Raw genomic sequence first — 17,286 nt, forward strand, 5'->3', positions numbered from 1 at the left:
GACGCCACCCTCTGGGTCCGGAGTTTGATTCTGACTGTCTTTGCAGGATGAGCCCAGGCTTCTACAAGAACGTGGTGAAGATACAGAAGCACGTCACCTTCAACCAGGTGAAAGGCATTTTCGGCTTCACTGACAGTGACTGCATCGGTAAGGAGCCGCTGCTGCCCGCGGTCCCCGCCCCGCTGCCCTCAGACAGGAGCCAAGCTCAGCAGGAGGCAGGTTGACGCGCTTGGTGCCTGCCCGGGGCTGAGCTCTCTCTGAGGTGGTAGCATTTGCAGTTTGTCTCTTTAAATAGGTGGGTTTTCCCTGGAACATCAAGAGCTGGTGTGATGCCTTTGGCCCCTTTTCTGGGCCATGTGGAGCTATCCCTCGGGACACCCTCTGTCCCTCTCCTTAGTTATCCGTTCGTTTTAAGGTTTAGAAGGAAGAGAAGGGTACGGATGACTTCTGTCCTCCGCCTGCTCCTGGGACGCCAGTCCGCGTGGGAGGCCTTGGTGGGGGCCCAGGGGCTGCAGGAGGGCCTGCTCTATGGCCGGAACCTGCCGTCTTTGTCTCCCTGGACCTCAGCTTCCCCACCTGCAAAAGGAGGGTCCTGACTGGAGGCCCTGGGAAGCCCACCCTACCTGCGCTCCCTCTCTCTCCTTCCAGGCTTGTCTGCAGCAGATAGGCCCCTTTGCCCACGTTTACGCCCCTCTCCCTGTGTCTCCCTCCACGCCCCCTTCAGATGCGTTGGCTTTCTCTCCTTTGAGACCCTTAGCTCCTTGGGCAGAGAATCAATCCTGAGACTAGCGGCTGGGCCTCCGGACCCCCTCCCCTTTATTTTGGGTGCACGGCCCCAGGCAGCTCCCAGGATGTGCCTGCAGGCGCTCTGTGCCGGGTGTGCCTGCTGGGACGGAGCACATTCCAGGGCCCACCGTGAGGGGCCTGTAAGGAAGAGTGCAGAGAGAAATGTGCAGAGGCCTTACTGGGAGGCTTTTCACGTAAGCAGAACCCTTCGATGTTTCGGTCAGATCATTCCTGACAACTGGGGCATAAACCCGGTGCTTTTGAAAGGGTTTTTTAACCCTGGGAATCCCGGCATGGAGTGGAGAGGTGTCTCCCTGAAGGCTGCCCAAGTGAGTAGGGAGACAGCAGGCGCGACGAGGAGCTGCACACACTTTGCTGCCAGGGGACCCGGGCTCCAACCCTGGCTCAGCCACTCACTGACTGCACACTAGTCCCAGGAAACCACAGAGGCAGTCTGAGCCTGGTGTCCACGTGCATAAAATGGGGACGACAGTGACACCTTCTCCATAGAGTCGTGGGGCGTAGACGAGCCCAGGGAAGGCCCTGAGCCAGAGCCGGGGCTGCTCAGTGCTGTAAATGGGGTGCTGGTGTCAGTGGCAGCTGCCACGCGGACACCCAGAGGCAGAAAGGAGCCCAGAAATGAGGCATGTCTTTCTGCAGAGGGGAGAGAACAGCTGCCGGGAAAGAGCATCACAGAGACAGCATTTCAGGGCTGGAGCCACGTGGGCTACCTGGGAAATGCCTGAGCAGCGCAGAGGGGTAGACTGGCCCAGCTCCACTTATCAAGGGTCACACCAAGATCCATGCCCTTTGACCCCAGAGTTCCGCTTCTGCAGGTCTAAGCAAATAGCAGTAGCAGTGTTAACAACAGCAGCATCCAAAATATTGAGAACGTTTTATGCACCAGGAGGTCATAATGTATCATAATTAAAGCCGAGGAACACCCCAGACGCCCAGGGGGTGGAGAACCGCTGACTCTCCAGGGCACGTGGATGGGATAGAGTGTGGGTACAAAGTGGAGCCTGTAAAAACAGACCGGAGGAGAATCACAACTGAAATGCAGAGTGTGAAAGGGAGAGGAAATGGGTGAAAAGAGACACAAACCGGGACTATAGGGGGTTTTTTCTTCCTTCTACTCTTCTGTAGTTTTCAGGTTTTCTTTAATGACTGTTACTTTTCCAGTGGGGAGAAAGCCGATTTTTGTTCACCCCTTTTACAGTTCCAGCAGGAAGCGGTCTCGTGTATAAAGATGTTTTGTCCTCCTTTCCAGGGAAGATCAGTTTTCCTGCCATCCAGGCCGCTCCCTCCTTCAGCAACTCGTTCCCCCAGATCTTCCGAGACCGGACAGATGTCCAGTGCCTCATCCCGTGTGCCATTGACCAGGTCAGGAGGCAGGGCCAGGGTTGTGTCATCCTGGGTGTTGCACGAGGCTCTTTGCCCTCTTCGGTGGGAAAGGAGGGTCTAAAAGGTGCCGCGGGGCGGGGCTGACTCTTTGCGCTCACCGGAAGCTGGGGCTGCTCACGGGCTAGCAGCTGGCCCACGCCTCCCACCGTCCCCTCCCTCCCCACAGGACCCATACTTCAGGATGACCAGAGACGTGGCCCCCAGGATCGGCTACCCTAAGCCAGCCCTGCTGCACTCGACCTTCTTCCCCGCCCTGCAGGGGGCCCAGACCAAGATGAGCGCCAGCGACCCCAACTCCTCCATCTTCCTCACAGACACGGCCAAGCAGATCAAGACCAAGGTGAGCGGCACCCGGGGCGCGGGCGGCCCCTGCGCAGGGCCACACCCCGGGGAGACACGCACGCGTGGTGCTGCTCTGCCCTTTGGCCTCCGCTGCCACGGGGGCCCTGAATTCCAGGGTCCAGGCAGCCTGTCCCCGTTCCCAGATGACAGGGGGATTTTCTTATTTGTGTCTTTTCATGTGGGCAAGGCTTTGGAATTTTTTTCTTTTTTTTTCTTCTCTGATTTCCTCACCAACCCTGTTCGGGAAGCAAAATCACGGCAATTTTCTTTAGTTACAGTTAAACAATAGAAAAAATGTAGTGTATTTCTGGGCGTCAGCCGTATTCCAGGAGCTGGGCCAGGTGCTTTCTTTATGTTTCTAGGTTTTAATTCTCACTGGGAGATAGTGGTGTGTTCCCTTTAAAGACAAGAAGGATGAGGCCCGGAGAGGATGACCAGCTTGACCAGGTTTCCACCGGAAGCCAGGAGATGCCCTCCTGGCCCACGGCCCACGAGCTGCCGTTACCAAGCTGGTAGGGGCTAGTTTTCTCCAGAGCGTTCTCACTGAGACTCAGGACTGATCAGCCTCCTTCCACAGTCGGGTCCCGCCTGGGTGTGCTATGCCCGGCCCGGCATGCAGCAGGAGCTCAGTAAATATTTTCCGGGTCACCAGAGAAACTGGAAATCAGAATTAGTTTGAACTTCCTTACTTTTCAGGGCCGCACTTCTGTTGCTCAGTTCTGAACTGCCAGTATGTGTTCAGTCCCCTCTCTGTTCCACAAAGCTGTTGACATTTCATTTGGAACCAAGTGCACGTTTGCGGGTTGGACGATCACAACAGGAGTGACAGAAACTGGATTTGAGGCATGTAGTGCACCCATCTGAGTGACCACCGGGCCCCTACGCCTTCTGGAAAGTCCCAGATTCTGGTTGACAATGGGGAACCCTTAGTATCAGAACTGTCTTCCAGGAAGTGGTAGCCACCAGCTTTCCCAGCCTCGGCAGGGCTTTCCTTTCTCTTTCACTTCTGGCCGAAAATTCCAGAGCACGGAGTGCATTAGAGGGGACGGGAAGCTCCTGTCCCCTCTAGCAGAGAAGTCATTTTGTTTTGTTTTTGGAAGTTTTAAAGAAGTCATTTTGGCTCTGGGACATTTTTCATTCACTCAGGATGAGCAAAGACCCGAGGGCTGGGTGAGCAGTGAGTGGAGGGTCGGGAGCCACCCAGGCTGCCAGGGTCATGAGCACCCTGTGGGGCAGGACAGGGTCAGGCCAGACCCTTGTTCCCAATCCCCAAGCCCACCTTCAACTCCAGAAGCAGAATCTCCACGCCAGCCAGGAGAGGGGGCATCTGCTCCAGGCCCCTCCCACGAATAACAACAGTAGAGTGCTGGGGACACGGCAGCTTGGCTGCGTGATCACCTGCCATGTGCTCACCTGTGCGAGCTCACTGAGTCCTGACAGCCACCCCGGGGGCTGCGTCCATTTCAGAAGCAAGGACGTAGGGCTCAGAGGGGTCCGGCAGCTTCCCTACTTTCACACAGCTGGGAAGCAGTGGGGCAGGGCCATAACCCGGGTCCCGCACGGCTTGGGCCCTCGGGTGGCCTGGAGGCAGGAGCCCTGGGTTGTCTGGGCCCCGCCACTTACCTGCCATTGGTGGGTGACCATGGCTGTCCAGGTGTCACTGTCAAGTGGGAGCAGCTGTACAAAACTGCAGACTAGGGGCAAGGCTTGCATGAGATCACATATAAAGTGGTTGCAAACTGTAGAGTACCACCCAAATTTAAGATTTCAGTTCAAATGTGGATCGTTGGACCGCTCCTTTGTCATGCGGGCCAAAACGTGCCTCCCACCTCCCTGGGACGTCACGCCCAGGGACAGGTCGGAGCTTCTGCTGTCCCTCAGAGCCGCTGGCACTCCCACCAGAAAGTCCAGCTTTCTCTGGCCTCACTCGTGGCCGCCAGCCTCTGCCCCCCGACGTTAGTCTGCGATTCTGGATGATCCGGTTAGGAATCCTCTCTGGAGTCCTGCTGTACCAAACGTCTCCACTGAGACTGCTGACACACCCTTTTCCGGAAGAAAATGAGGGTGACATTTGTACGTGATAGGTTTCTCAAATAGTCGTTGAAAGAACACTGAAGGAACTTTGTCTCCCCTTTTTGGCTTTTCTTCTCTTACCTCTTGATCCTGATTTCTCTAAGATTATCTTCAATCCTACAAACCATTTTGTTAGTTTCTGAGTCTGTCTTTCTTCAGCTTCTTGAAGTGCCTGTCTTTAGGTGGGCACCGCCTGCGGGCCCTGTCCACCTCGGCGCTCCTCACGGGTTCTGCCCTCCCGGGAGCCCAGTCCTGTGCCTCGCGTCCTCCCGTCCACGGTGGGGGGCTGGTGGGGGGGTGCTCTGCTCTCCTGTCCTCCGCCAAGAGCGCGCCCTCGCAGGCAGCAGCCGCGCTTCCCTGCTCGTCCCTTTTGCTCTGAAGATGGCTCGTATCTGTCCTCTTACTGAATCCGAGGACACTTCAGGACATTTTCCCCAAATTTCAGCACAGGTGGTGCTTTGGCTTTCCCGATTCTATTCTGTGTCTCTGGGGAGTGGGGGGGTCATCCCCCCTCCGGTCCCCCCTTCTCCGCAGCGAGCCCCGTGGTGGCCCGTCCCGGGCTCGGTGGGAAGGAGCGTCCGAGGCCTCCCCCCACTGCTCGGGCCGGCTTGCATGCGCAGGGCGGCGGCCCGACGAGCATGTGTGTCCTCTCGCTGGCGCAGGTCAACAAGCACGCGTTCTCCGGAGGCAGAGACACCACGGAGGAGCACCGGCAGTTTGGGGGCAACTGCGACGTGGACGTGTCCTTCATGTACCTGACCTTCTTCCTGGAGGATGACGACAGGCTGGAGCAGATCAGGAAGGTGAGGCGGGGGCCCAGTGCCCACACGGGACCTGGAAGGCCTGGCAGCCACGCTGGGGGCAGCCGGTGTCCCTGGTGCCTGAGGGGCAGGCGCTCAGCTTAGACCAGATTAGAGTTGAGTAGGTCTGTCGTGTTCTGACCACGTGCCCAGAAACCTCATGAACAGATAGTTCCCAAAAGAGAAAATACAAACCGCTAGTGAGTAGCCACACAGAGAGGTTTAATCCCACGAGTCATCGAGAAATAGAAGTGAAATCAGGACGCCTTCAATGTTGAAACAATTCCACTACCAATTTAGCGGGTTTGTGCCGTATTTGCACTGATTGTAATCCAGACGCTTTGGGGCTCACCCGGGTGAGTCGAGCGTTCCCTGCGTGCCTCTCAGCGAGCCAAAGAGCCCGAAGAATGTTCATAGCTCCCGCTTCAGGTTTTCCAATTCTTGGCATCTTTTCCAAGAAACTAATCCTGAATAAGAAAGAGCTCTCTATGCAAAGACGGTAAAAATGACAGTAGCAAAAAGTTCAGAAGAGACTCTGTACAACAGAGGAAACCTTAACTGAGAATCGTCAGGAGGGATTATCACACATGTGTGAGGTTTATGATCACACGGGGGAGTACGCCAGTGACAGTGATAAAAGGACCCCAAATTGGACGTGCAGTGAGATCCACTATGTTTAAATACAACACACCAGAAAAAGTCTAAAAGGAGACATGCCAGGATAGTAGCAGTGGCCCTTAGCCTCTGGGCACTGGCTTCGCAGGGGGTTTTTTTCTTTACTTTGCTGCTGCTCTGTGGTTTCGGTACCTTGTTAAGTTTGTTCAGTAAGTACATGTTACCATCACGATCAGAAAATGAAAAAAGATTCGGCAGAGATTTTAGAGAAGCCAGTAAGGCTGAAGGGGGCAGCCCCGGGCTCAGGGCTTGGAGTCCCCCGACCCCGCAGGAGGGTGGGCGAGGTGGGGGGCGGACCCCGTTGTTCCCCTCGCTGTGCCAGCCTGAGTCGCGGCTGCTTACCAGGGCCCAGAGTCATTTTAAGAAAGGCATGGCTTAAGGTTCTCGTTTTTCTATGCCGCCCGTGTGCCAGGCTCTGCATGGGTGGTGCCCGGGCAAGGGAGGTACCCAGGGCGTGCGCAGCCGTTTCTCACATGGCCTGTCTCCTCCCGGGCAGGATTATACCAGCGGGGCCATGCTCACCGGCGAGCTCAAGAAGGAGCTCATAGAAGTTCTGCAGCCCTTGATCGCCGAGCACCAGGCCCGGCGCAAGGAGGTCACAGACGAGATAGTGAAAGAGTTCATGACTCCCCGGAAGCTGTCCTACGACTTTGAGTAACGCTCACTTTCTATACATTTACTGAGATGTAATTTACCAAGAATCCCAGCCCAGTCGAATCACCACTTCCCTTAGGCTGTGTCACACGGTAATTACTGGCCTGGTGTCTATAAGCCCTCTGTGTGTATCAATGCTGTTTCTTCTGCTGAATGTCATTCCCTGTCTCCTGTGAGCATAACCCTGTGGGGTGATTGGGTGCCGGGTAACACTGAGTGGTCACACAGGCAAGTCCAGCTGGAGTCTCTCCCACAAAGCAGCCCCAAGGATGTGCAGCCTTGGGCTGGATGTCCACTGGCCAGCCTGTTCTGGTCCACAGGACAGCTCCTGTTTGAAAGCATCCTACATCCAAACATACTCTTAAACGTGCTCTATCAAAGAATATGTAGTCTGTGTATGCATACCTGGAATCAAGATGTTATTATCATAAAACCAAAAAGAAGTGCTTCGAAAAATTGTTGTGGGGAAGCTTAATGGGCACAAGAGGCATTTCAGCAATGCCCCCAAAATCAAAAGAGAAGTGCTGGCCAAGAGCTTTGCTAAGCATTTCACCAAGAGACCTCTCGGCTTGGAAGCGGCCTTGAACGTTTCTGAACATTGGCCAGAGTGGGCCAGTTTTTACTAAATTGAGTCTTCTGTGGGTGAAACTTCCCAGTTTGCGTGCCAGACTCCAGACCGTGCATGTACTGTACTCCAGAAATCATGCTGTTTTCCCTGAACGTACTAATATTTTGTTTGCACAAAGTAATCCTAGACACTCCATCCTGAGAACTGATGGCTGCTTTACTCTGATGGTGCCAGACGCTGAGGGGAGTCTGTTGCCTTTGCAGGTGCTTTTGTTTTGACACTTGACTGGCGTGGAAGTCTGTCTGCACAGAGCAGTGCCCTGCCTGTGCCCCAGACGGGTGGGCACAGCTAGGCAGCGTGCAGCAGCCCTCGAGGCCCTCGGCTGTGTGTCTGTGGGAGGCCTGTTTAACCAAGCGCCCTGTGTACTTTCAGAAAAGCAATGGCCTGTCCCGGGGAAGCCCTGGGTCCGAGAGCCTGCCCTGACTGGAGGTGCAGGGTCCATTCCTGGGTGCCCCGCTCTGGTCTCGCTCGTGACAGATAAACTTCCTTTGGTCCCGCCTGTGTCACTGTGCTCCGTCTGGGCTTTGAGGGGTGAGCAGAGGCCTCGCTCCAGCCCAGGGCCGTGCTGCGCCTGACCCTCCGTGGATGCCCTAGCTCCTGCACGGGTCACACCGGGATGCGTGTGGGATGGAAGCGTGGTCCCAGGAGCCCCACGGTGTGGAGGTGCAGGCTTCGGGAATAGGCTGGAAGCGGCGCCTTCCTGGCGCTCAGCGGTCTCCCCGTGCTGGTTTCCACCCTCCTGGAGGTCCCCAGCAGCTGCTGGAGAATGCAAGCAGATGTCCTTGTTTCGCAGACAGCACGGGGGCGTCAGAGCAGCGCCATGTAGTGACAGGGCCCAGGCCAGGGGCCCAGCCGGAATGGAGCCCTGGGCTCGCTCTGCCCGCCCACCCTGTACTGCACGTGGGCAAACTGAGGCTCAGGAGAGGAATGTGACTTGTCCGAGGCCACACAGTGAGTTGCGACCAAACATGCCCATCCTGTCTCGTGTGCTGTCTCCTCGCACAGGCTGTTTTACACGTGAGGGCCCTGAGGTTTCCACCTGGGTGGCCGGGTGCCGTGTGCGGCACGAGCTCATCCCGTCTCCTCTCCCGGCCTCAGCTCCCGCTGGACCGGATGTGGCCCGTGGAAGTGAGCCCAGAAGGTGGCGAGGCTGTGTGGCCTGGGCAGCTGAGACAACCTCTCTCTGCTCCATTGTGTCCACGTCACAGGAGGGACCACAACAAAGTCCCCGGGGTGGCAGAGCCGCCCCTTCACCCAGCCAGAGCCTCCAGAAGGAGTGGGTGTCATCCCAGGGCCACAGAAGGGCAGGGCTGAGGCCCCACACAGGCCAGTGACTTTGGGCGGGACCCCCCGTTGCCCGTAAAACAAGAGCACTGACACCTCATGTTTGGGTCAGCCGGGCCCTGGGCCAGAGGTCAGGTGACTTGCCCAAGGTCACTGCTGGTAAGGGCCACAGACCCTCCCACCCGCCACATTTTGCTGCAAACCAGTAGATTCTTAAAGTTCCCCGAGAGATGCCCTGGATGAGGATGGGCAGGTGTGCGGCCCGGCGGTGTCTGGGGGCTGAAGTGGGAGGTCGGTCCCCAGCCCCCGTGACTGTTAATGTCCACCCCTCAGACCTTGCTCCGCCTCTGTCCCCAGTCTGGGGGAGCCCAGTGGAGCTGCATCTGAGGGGCACTGAGGAGCCCGCTGACGGCAGTGGAGAGCTGGGCCAGGCCCTGCGCAGACTGCGGCACATGCGGCTCGGAGGCCCCATGACCCCCAGTCAGCACAGGCTCTGGGAGCCCTTGGGTGACCACCCTTTATCTCCCATTTGAAACTTCAGGTGCAGCCCGGACGTGGTTAGGGTGGCCCCGTTCAGTAGGAGAGCCCAGCTCTGTCCCGCTGACACTGGGCCCAGCCCTTCTCTTCCCTGTCCCTTCACATCCGCCCTCCAAAGGGCCCTGCTTCCCAGAGGATGCAGCCGGAGCAAGGCCCGGGCCTTCCTGCAGAGCCACTTCCCCAGCACAGCAGAGCTGGTGCTCCGTGACCGACGGTCCCCACCCTCCCCATGAGGAAGGAGTAACTCTCCTTCCAGGGCCAAAGCAGGAGGACACACTAGTCGTCTTCTTGCCAAAAGTGGACACAGGGTTTGACGAATATTGAAACCTTTTGTTAGGAGACGCCCTTTTCCCCGCACCTGGCCAAAGCATCCCAGTGTCTTTAACCGCAGCCTGATGAACTTCCAGGAATCCACCGCGGGCCTTCGTTCACTCCCTCATGCATTCATGCACTCCACGCTCCCTGAGCGCCTGCTGCGTGCCGGGCCCTGACATCAGGCATGTGCAGCCCGTGCGCGGCTTACCGTCTCGGGGCAGCGGGGGCGGGGGGGTGCAGGAGGTGGGTAAGTGACCAGACCACAAACCAGGCCCCACGGAGCAGAGCAGGAGACACCTCAAAGCAGCTGAGCTTCCTGGGGGAAGTGATGTCTGGGATTAGTGATGCGTGGAGTTAGCCAGGCAGAGCGGAGGGAAGGGCGTCCCTGGCAGGGAGCGCAGGGTGTAAGCGAATGCTTGGGTCCGTACGACAGCAGAGGCCGGAGGAGAGGGTCCACCCACGTGTTCTGGGAACAGGAAAGTTGTGTTCAGCCAGAACACTGGAGGTGGACCAGTGAACACTGGACTTCAGTCCAAAGTCACGGTCAAGGCTAGTGTCTGAGTGAGCATCAAGGCAGGTGCTGTCTGGCTTTACCAGAGGGCTGCTGTTGTGGGCACCCGGAAGGTTCGTGTTGGACCGTCACCGGAAGCCATGTGATGCCAGAGAGAGGGCTGGGGCCTCAGAAGTGCAGGTGTGAGACCCCCATTCTCCCTGCTGGGTGGCCTTGGGTAGGCCGGTCCTCTCTGAGCCATTGTGATAACCTGTGTACGGACCCAGCGGTGTTGAGGACACACGGAGCCTCCCTCCTCCAGGCCCCATGGAAAGGCAGCTCACATCCTGGTGTCTGGAACTGGCTGGAGATCAGTTTCACTCAGAAAGGGGGTGGGTTTGGGATGGAGGTGGTGAGGAGAGCAGGCATCATGCTGAACGGTCCCCTGGGGCAGGTTCAGCGCACAGGCGTGGCCCCCGGCCCCAAAGGCCGAGGGAGCGGGGCCAGCCGGAGAGCTGGCGGGGCCTCAGCGTGCTGTCAGTGCAGTGGGAGCCCTGGTCACACAGGTTTGGAGGGCTTGGCCTCTGAGGACAAGCTGGAGATGGGGACCCAGTCACCAGCCCCACAGACCACGGAGCAACACCACCGAACTGCCCGAGAAACGTTTTATTGGCAACAGCTCGCCGCTGAGTCTCGGGTCCACAGGCGGAGTGAGGCGGGGTGACCGGGCTCGGGCGACACCTCCCTGAGCATCCTGGTGTGGGGACCAAGCGTGCCGGGTGCCAGGCGGCTGCACCCGGGTTCCGGTTGGTGGGGAGACCAGTTGGCTGCGTCTGAGGACCAGGAATGAAGAGCACGCTGCCCAGCAGGGAGAGCTGAGCGGGGAGAGAAGGATGGGGAGCCGAGGGGGTGGCGGGACGAGGTGGGAGGGGAGCCGGTACGAGCCACTGACCACACGCAAAGACGGCTGCAGGCGGCCGCATCCTCATCCCAGAGGCCCGCTTTTCCCTGGCTCCTGTGACCCTCAGGCCAGCCCTGGGCCCCTTGACCTCCTCGTGGTCAGTCGGGGGGATGGCCCCCTGGGGCCCAGACCCCGACACTCCCCTCCGCCCCCTCCAGCCCCTGCGGCCTCTGGAAGCTGCTGGCGGGTTGGCCCCGGGGGATGGGCGCCAGCTATGAGAGCAGGCCCTGCATGAGCCTCAGCACGGCCTCGTAGGTGACAAAGACCACCATGTTGACGGGGAAGGCGCGGCAGCAGTTGAGCGACAGCCCCTTGAAGAGCACCCTCGGCCCCTCCTCCTGAACGCTGGTCACCACGCAGTGCAGGAGGCCCCGGTAGCGGCGCTGGCCCTGCCCATCCGCCTGCAGGCGCGACTTGATCACGTCCATAGGGGTGGCCACGGCCCAGGCCAGCACCCCTGCACAGCCACCGGCCACCAGCACGCCCAAGACGTCTGCGGGGAGGGCCCCACGGGCACGTTGGTTGGAAGCCGCACTGGGGCCCCCGAGGAGAGCTGGTGGGCACCCAGGGCGGGGCCTGGCCATGAGGGAGCCCTGGGCTCTCGCCACCGACATGACCTGTCCAGGGCCACCCAGAGCAGGCCTGTCCTGACTCCTGTTGAGGGCAATGAGCGTCCCACCTGGGAGGCACTGGGTGCCAGTGTGACCTCAGCCCGTCTCCTCCCCCCACGTCAACTCCCGCCAGGCTGAGCCTCGCCACCAGCACCGCCCCAGGCCCTGGCCCCCGCTCACCTGGCCGGCTGCGGCCAGCGGGAGTCAGCTGCTCACAGAGGACGGCGTACGAGAGGAAGTAGGTGGCAAAGGAGTGACCGTCCCGGAAAAGCAGGGCCGAGCTGCCCTTGTAGAGGCCGCGCAGCCCCTCCTCCCGGGCCACCGAGGCCAGGCAGTGCAGCGGCCCGCGGTACTTGGGCCCTGGCGCCCGACCCACAGCGGGCGCAGGGCACGTGGGGGGCGCAGCCGAGGGCCCCGAGGCCGAGGGGCGCCGCTGCTGCGTCTGCATCTGCGTGTGCGTCTGCGTCTGCAGGCGGACCTTGGCCACCTCGGTGGGCGAGGTCAGGAACACCTGGAGCAGGGGCGGGGCCGACAGGGACGAGGATGCAGCGCTGCCCGCTGCCCGCACTCCCTGCCCCTGGCCTCCCTCCGCCCCTGTGGCCCGTGGTGACCGCCAGGGAGCCTGGGCCCCAGGAAGCTCCGGGCTGGCCCACGGGCCATGGTGGAGTGGAGTTCAAAGGCGGCTGCGCCCACCCAGCCGGAGCCAGTGCTTCCTTTAGCTACACGTTCTCTGCTGGCAGAGTGGCCTGACACACAGTAGGTGTCGGGTAAATGTGACTCCAGTTCACGAAAGCGCTTAATCTCATCATTAATCTATTAATGACATATTAATGTATTATTTAATTAATGTAAGTATTTACTGTAAGAATAATGTAACACTTAATGTAAGCATTGATAAAGTTAATAGATAACATAGAGGATAATTTTACTAATAACATTGGCTACATGTCGTGCTCGCTCATACCTGTCAGACCCCGTGCTGGGTGGCTTCACGTGCGTGACCTCACCACCCCTCTTACAGATGAAGAGACAGAAGCTCAGAGAGGCTCCCTAGCCTGCCCTCAGTTACCGAGTCAGCTGTGTACTCAGCCACAGTCCCCCAGGATCCATCCAGCGTCTCCCCACCCCTGCGGTCCCGGGACCCCGTCACCCCGCCCCACTCACGCGGACGAGGCCGGAGGCGAATCCAGAGAGCGTGATGTCCGTCTTGGCAGGCTTGGCGTCGGCGCTGCCATAGCGGAACCGGCAGACGTGTGCAAGGCAGTGGCGATAGGTGCCGAAAGACACGGACGACACCAGGGACACGGTGCACACGGGCAGCGAGAGGCCCCTGTAGAAGCCCCACACCTGGCAGCAGGTGGAGGGGGCCCGAGGGCTCGAGTCAGGCCAGAGGCCCAGCTGAGCCCCTGCCCTGTCCTCCCTCAGGCAAGTCATGTAGACTGCCTCAGGCCTCAGTTTCCTTGGCTGTAAAATGGGGATTGTAACCCCCGACTCGTGAGGTTGTGCTGAGGGATTGAAGGGCGGGGGGCCAGGCCTGACCTAGGGCAGCTGTTTGATGACGATGACATTGAACTAGCAGCTTGGTCGTTGCTGTTTCTCTTTTGCTCACCCCTGGTCGGCACTGATTCCCAAGTTCACTTTGGTAAGTGTCCCTGAGACCCTCCTCTGGACGGGGCTCCGAGCTGGACCCTGGGACCCCTGATGACTCCACCCAGCATTCTTTCAAGGGGTGCCCAGGCTGGAGGGGACAGAAATGCAAACAGGTTCCTCCCCAGACCTTCCAAGTCCCCAGATGTCCCCTCTAGACCCTCTTCTGGAGGCAGGACCTCATTCTGAGCACCTCCTGTGTGCCAGACACCCTGGCTCTTGTTCTCGGAGGAATCCAGGAGGTTGGTACAACTTTTCCCATTTGGAAGGTGAGAGAACTGAGGCTCAGAGAGGAGCTCAGTATTGCCAGGCTGGTTGGTGAGTGGCAGCCCTGGGGTCCGAGGCCCCAACATCCTGCTGCCGTGACCCTCTCCCCAGGCCTACCCGCTCTCGGCGATACGTGTCCCGGATGCAGTGCCAGATGCCCGTGTACTTGGGCTCTGTCTGGATCCTGACCTGTGGGAGAAGTGGGCTTCAGGAAGGGGTGGCTCCAGGCCAGGGGCAAGGTTGGCAGGCCCTGGGGGAGGGGAAGAGCCAACACCTGATTGTCGCAGCCTTGCTGACTGTGGGCAGAGCAGGGACAGTGAGCCCCATTTAAGATGAGAAATTTGAGGCACAGGGGGAGAAAGGGGCACTACAGTCCCGAGGAGCCTGGGGCGACTGGCTCTGAATAGCAGGCTAGAAAGGTCTTCTGGCCATGAATGGGGGGCTTAAGCCCAGGCAGGGGCCTTGGGGTGGGTAGCAGGGGCCTGGTGATGACCGCACCTTCACCGTGTCCAGGGGGTAGCCCACAGCAACACCGCAGACGCCTGGAAGGAAACCAGAGAAACCGGTGAGAGGAGCGGGAGCCTGAGCCGTCCCAGGGAGAGGGGGCGGGTGAACCCTGACGGTGCTTCTGCTGAGAAAGGCCACACCTGGCTCTTCTCTTCCACACCGTGTCTCATCAGTGAGGGAGCGTGACCCCCATTTTACAGATGAGGAAACTGAGGCTCAGAGAGGTAAACTGATGTCTGCCAGGCTGCTAGTGGTTTCTCCTTCCCGAGTCTTGGCCCACTGGGGCCTCATTCTGAAAGCCAGGGACACTCCTTGGCCTCCCCTCTGGCGGTGTGTTTTGGGAGACTTGGTCCAAAATTTGCTGGGCCCTGTCTCCAAGCCAGGCCGAGCTCGCCCTCAAGTCTCAGTCTGTGGAGGGTTTGTCTGCAAGCCAGGAGGCAGCTGCGCCTCACAGCTCTGGGGGTGATGGCGGGGGGACACAGCCCAAGCAGAGGCTGGGGGCTGGGAAAGTCCGGGTCACCCCAGGCCTCTGTGAGGAGCTGCCTGGAAGCACAAGTTTGCATGGGACAGAGTAGGACTCAAGGCTTCCTGGGCCAGGGCCCTCTGCCTCCTGCAAAGAGGGCCAGGTGCCACCCGCCTATCTCCTTCTCCTGTCTTGACACCAGGGTCTCAACGTCCAAGCCCCCAGCACTGCCATGAGAAAGACAGAGAGCTAGTGGGCAGGTCCCTGGGATTTCATCCCTGGTTGTGGGGGGCGGTGAGGGCCATCTGAGGACAGTAAGGCATGTGGGGGCTGTGCCCTATTTACTGTGTATCCCAGGACTCGCGAAATACGCATGAATGAAAGAATAAACTGAATGAATGAGTGAAGGAACAAAGAGTGAAGCAAAAGACTGACTGACTGACTTGGGTAGAATTACCCCTCCTTGACCCTTACATATACCTCACCAAACTCCTACTCATCCATCAAAGGCCTGCCATAGCATCACCTCCTCTCAGGATCCCTCCCTGACCCCTATACTCCGGGCTGCCTCTGTGCCAGAAAACACGTTAGTCACAGCCCCTGTCATATGGCTTTGCTGCTGTCCCACCGCCTGCCGTCTCTGACTCCAGAACTAGAGTTCCTCAAGGAAGAGGCCCAGGTCTGATCCCCATGACCCGGAGCCAGGCACAGAGCAGGAGCCCTTGCCACCTAGGGTTTCCCTGGGCTCTGGAGAAAAGATGCAGGACTCGGGAGCCCTTCCTGCCGTGTGATCTTGGGCAAGTCAAGCCCCTTCTCTGAGCCTCCTCCTTAGGGGGCTAATGTCCAGGGAAGCAGCTGGCCTCAGGCCCGGCCCACAGCGGGACCTCAGGAAACCCACTGATGAGGCCAGGGCCCTGGTCTTTCCTGGCTCGGCACCGCCCTCCCCTTCTGAAAACACCCCACACCGTTCCCAGAAGTATTGACGGGCAGCCGCTGCTGTTTCACAAGAGGAGCAAGGCCAAGGGCGCCTCGCCCAAAATAGCCTGTGTGTGTGTGATCGATGCCGGTAGGAACCCGTTCCCCGTGGGCCGGCTGTCTCTGCATCGGGCGTTCACAATAGCCCTTTCCCCGAAAGTGAAAATGGTCCGGGGGTCAGCAAGGCCAGGATTGGCCCTGTGTGTGCACACAGCCAGCGGACGGGGGTGCCGGGCTCGGCTGGGACCCTCCCTTTCCGCACCCACCCTTGCAGTCAGTGTGGCAGGACCCAGGCCCCATCTGTCCTGACTGTCCATCCTCTCCTGGAGCCTCCCCTCCCCTCCCATGACTCCGCCATCCCACTCCATGCTTACAGCTCCCAGGCTCCCCCTGGCCACGCAGAGACCACCCTCTGCTCCCACCCAGCAGCCCCTCAGCCTCCCAGGCTGAGCCCCCCCAGGCCAGTGCAGACTCCCCCCCGCCGGCCCCCCAAAAGCTCCTCCTGGGCCCTGTGTCGCCTGCCCCGAGCCTCCGGGAAGACTGCTCTGTCCTCCCAGCACCTGTGGCCCACGCCAGGTGCCGGCCACTTCCGGGGGGCTTCAAACCCCACTGCTGCCCGGGCAGAGCACCCCCTCCAGCCCCTCCTGCAGGCCCCAGGAGCAGCGTCCCCCCCGAGACCCCTCTGTCCCCACTGTTACCTCCGATGGCTCCAGCAGCAAACTCCATGGACAGCGTGGCTGGTAGGGAAGGCCCTGCGGTCAGCGTGCCTGAGGGAGGTACGTTGCCACCACCAGGGTGGCCTCAACAGCTCCCCGCTGGCTCCTCTCAGACCTTATACCTGCGGTGGGGGGCGGAGCCTGCTGACCAGTGGCCCCGAAGGCAGAGGCCGTGCTGGGCAGCAGGCAGGTCAGTGCCCACCTGGACTCCCTCCCCACTACCCCAAAGGACCCTTGTTCCAGTGTGCTCAGAACCCAGGTGTCGGGAAGTGTGTGGGAGACCACGGGAGGCTTAAGCTCGGGAAGCAGGATCACCGTCTGCACCGCCTGCAGGCCTGGCCCCAGGCCACATCCAGGCAGCTCCTGGGGAGGCTGTGATGCCCCCATCCCTCCCAGCCCAAGCTCAGACTTTATCCGTGTCCTGGGGCCTCCTCGACTCCCCTGGAATTGTTCCTGCCCAGGGAACCCTCAAAGCTCCGTCGCTGATTCATTCAACAAACACTATCTGAGTTGAGGCTGCACTGAGGCAAATAAGACCCCGGCCCTGTCCCCAAGGAGCTCCAGTTAGCAGGGAGGGAGTTGGGGGCGACAGGCCACCGACGACTAAGCATCCAGGAGGCTGGCCAGAGCCCTTCTGTGAGCAGCCCCAACAGAGGTCACGGGCAGCCCACCCTCTACTCCACGCCCTTCACACCACCCTGGGCCCACACTTCCCCTGCCGCTTCCATACCTCTCTCCCTGCGCCCAGGGCCCCAGCCAGGTCTGCCTCTGTTCTGAGTCCCTAGCGCCCAACACGGACCCAGCTCTGAACAGGGCTCACTGAACAGAAAGACGGGGGCAGGGGCTGCTGATTTGGCCTCTAACCAAACCAGGGCACTCCTGGAGGGGACGCCGCTCCAATAAGAGGCCACTTCTGTCTGCTGGGCACTGGAAACCACTGTAAAGAATGGTGACGCACCCCCCGGCAGTTGCAGCCCGCTTCAGTTAACCAAGCCCTCCTTCACCAGCTCAGGGGGTCCCCGTCACAGCCCCGGGAGGGAGGCAGGGCTGATGGTCTCATTTTACAGATGGAGCCGCTGAGGCCCGGAAAAGGGGCTCGTCCAGGGCCATGCAAGCGGCAGGGCCAGAGTTGATCGCTGGATACTTGCACA

General features: G+C 59.7%; 2 protein-coding genes across 4 annotated transcripts in view; one reads left to right on the top strand and one right to left on the bottom strand.

Annotated features, from left to right (window-relative positions):
• Positions 1-6,851, top strand: part of WARS1 (tryptophanyl-tRNA synthetase 1) — a 33,410-nt gene extending 26,559 nt beyond the window's left edge. For both annotated transcript variants that reach the window (XM_082682012.1, XM_082682013.1), the window contains exons 7-11: positions 47-147; positions 2,057-2,169; positions 2,357-2,530; positions 5,268-5,408; positions 6,577-6,851. In XM_082682012.1, the coding sequence (XP_082538138.1) occupies positions 47-147; positions 2,057-2,169; positions 2,357-2,530; positions 5,268-5,408; positions 6,577-6,738 (691 nt within the window). In that variant the 3' untranslated portion in view covers positions 6,739-6,851. The remainder of the gene's footprint in view (positions 1-46; positions 148-2,056; positions 2,170-2,356; positions 2,531-5,267; positions 5,409-6,576) is intronic.
• A 3,091-nt stretch (positions 6,852-9,942) lies between these two features.
• On the bottom strand, positions 9,943-16,257 carry SLC25A47 (solute carrier family 25 member 47). Of its 2 annotated transcripts, XM_082648309.1 has the most exons (6): positions 16,118-16,257; positions 13,973-14,016; positions 13,592-13,663; positions 12,725-12,907; positions 11,741-12,071; positions 11,024-11,442 (listed from the first exon to the last, which is right to left on the bottom strand). In XM_082648309.1, exons 1-6 carry the CDS (start codon positions 16,143-16,145, stop codon positions 11,162-11,164), a joined length of 939 nt encoding a protein of 312 aa, XP_082504435.1. In that variant the 5' UTR covers positions 16,146-16,257; the 3' UTR covers positions 11,024-11,161. The 2 variants fall into 2 exon arrangements, with proteins under 2 accessions (XP_082504434.1, XP_082504435.1); XM_082648308.1 differs by having other exon boundaries at positions 9,943-12,071.
• Positions 16,258-17,286: the final 1,029 nt, after the last annotated feature.

Source organism: Grampus griseus (genome assembly GCF_964374135.1).
Source record: "Grampus griseus genome assembly, chromosome: 2".
In the NCBI taxonomy this organism is placed as follows: domain Eukaryota; kingdom Metazoa; phylum Chordata; class Mammalia; order Artiodactyla; family Delphinidae; genus Grampus; species Grampus griseus.

What these genes read in the sequence shown, in the direction of transcription:
- SLC25A47 (XM_082648308.1), bottom strand. Translation starts at nt 16,145, where the DNA reads ATGGAGTTTGCTGCTGGAGCCATCGGAG. An exon ending in ACCCCCTGGACACGGTGAAG is followed by an intron (nt 13,664 to 13,972) that starts GTGCGGTCATCA and finishes CTTCTCCCACAG; the next exon opens with GTCAGGATCCAGACAGAGCC. An exon ending in ACACGTATCGCCGAGAGCGG is followed by an intron (nt 12,908 to 13,591) that starts GTAGGCCTGGGG and finishes ACCTGCTGCCAG; the next exon opens with GTGTGGGGCTTCTACAGGGG.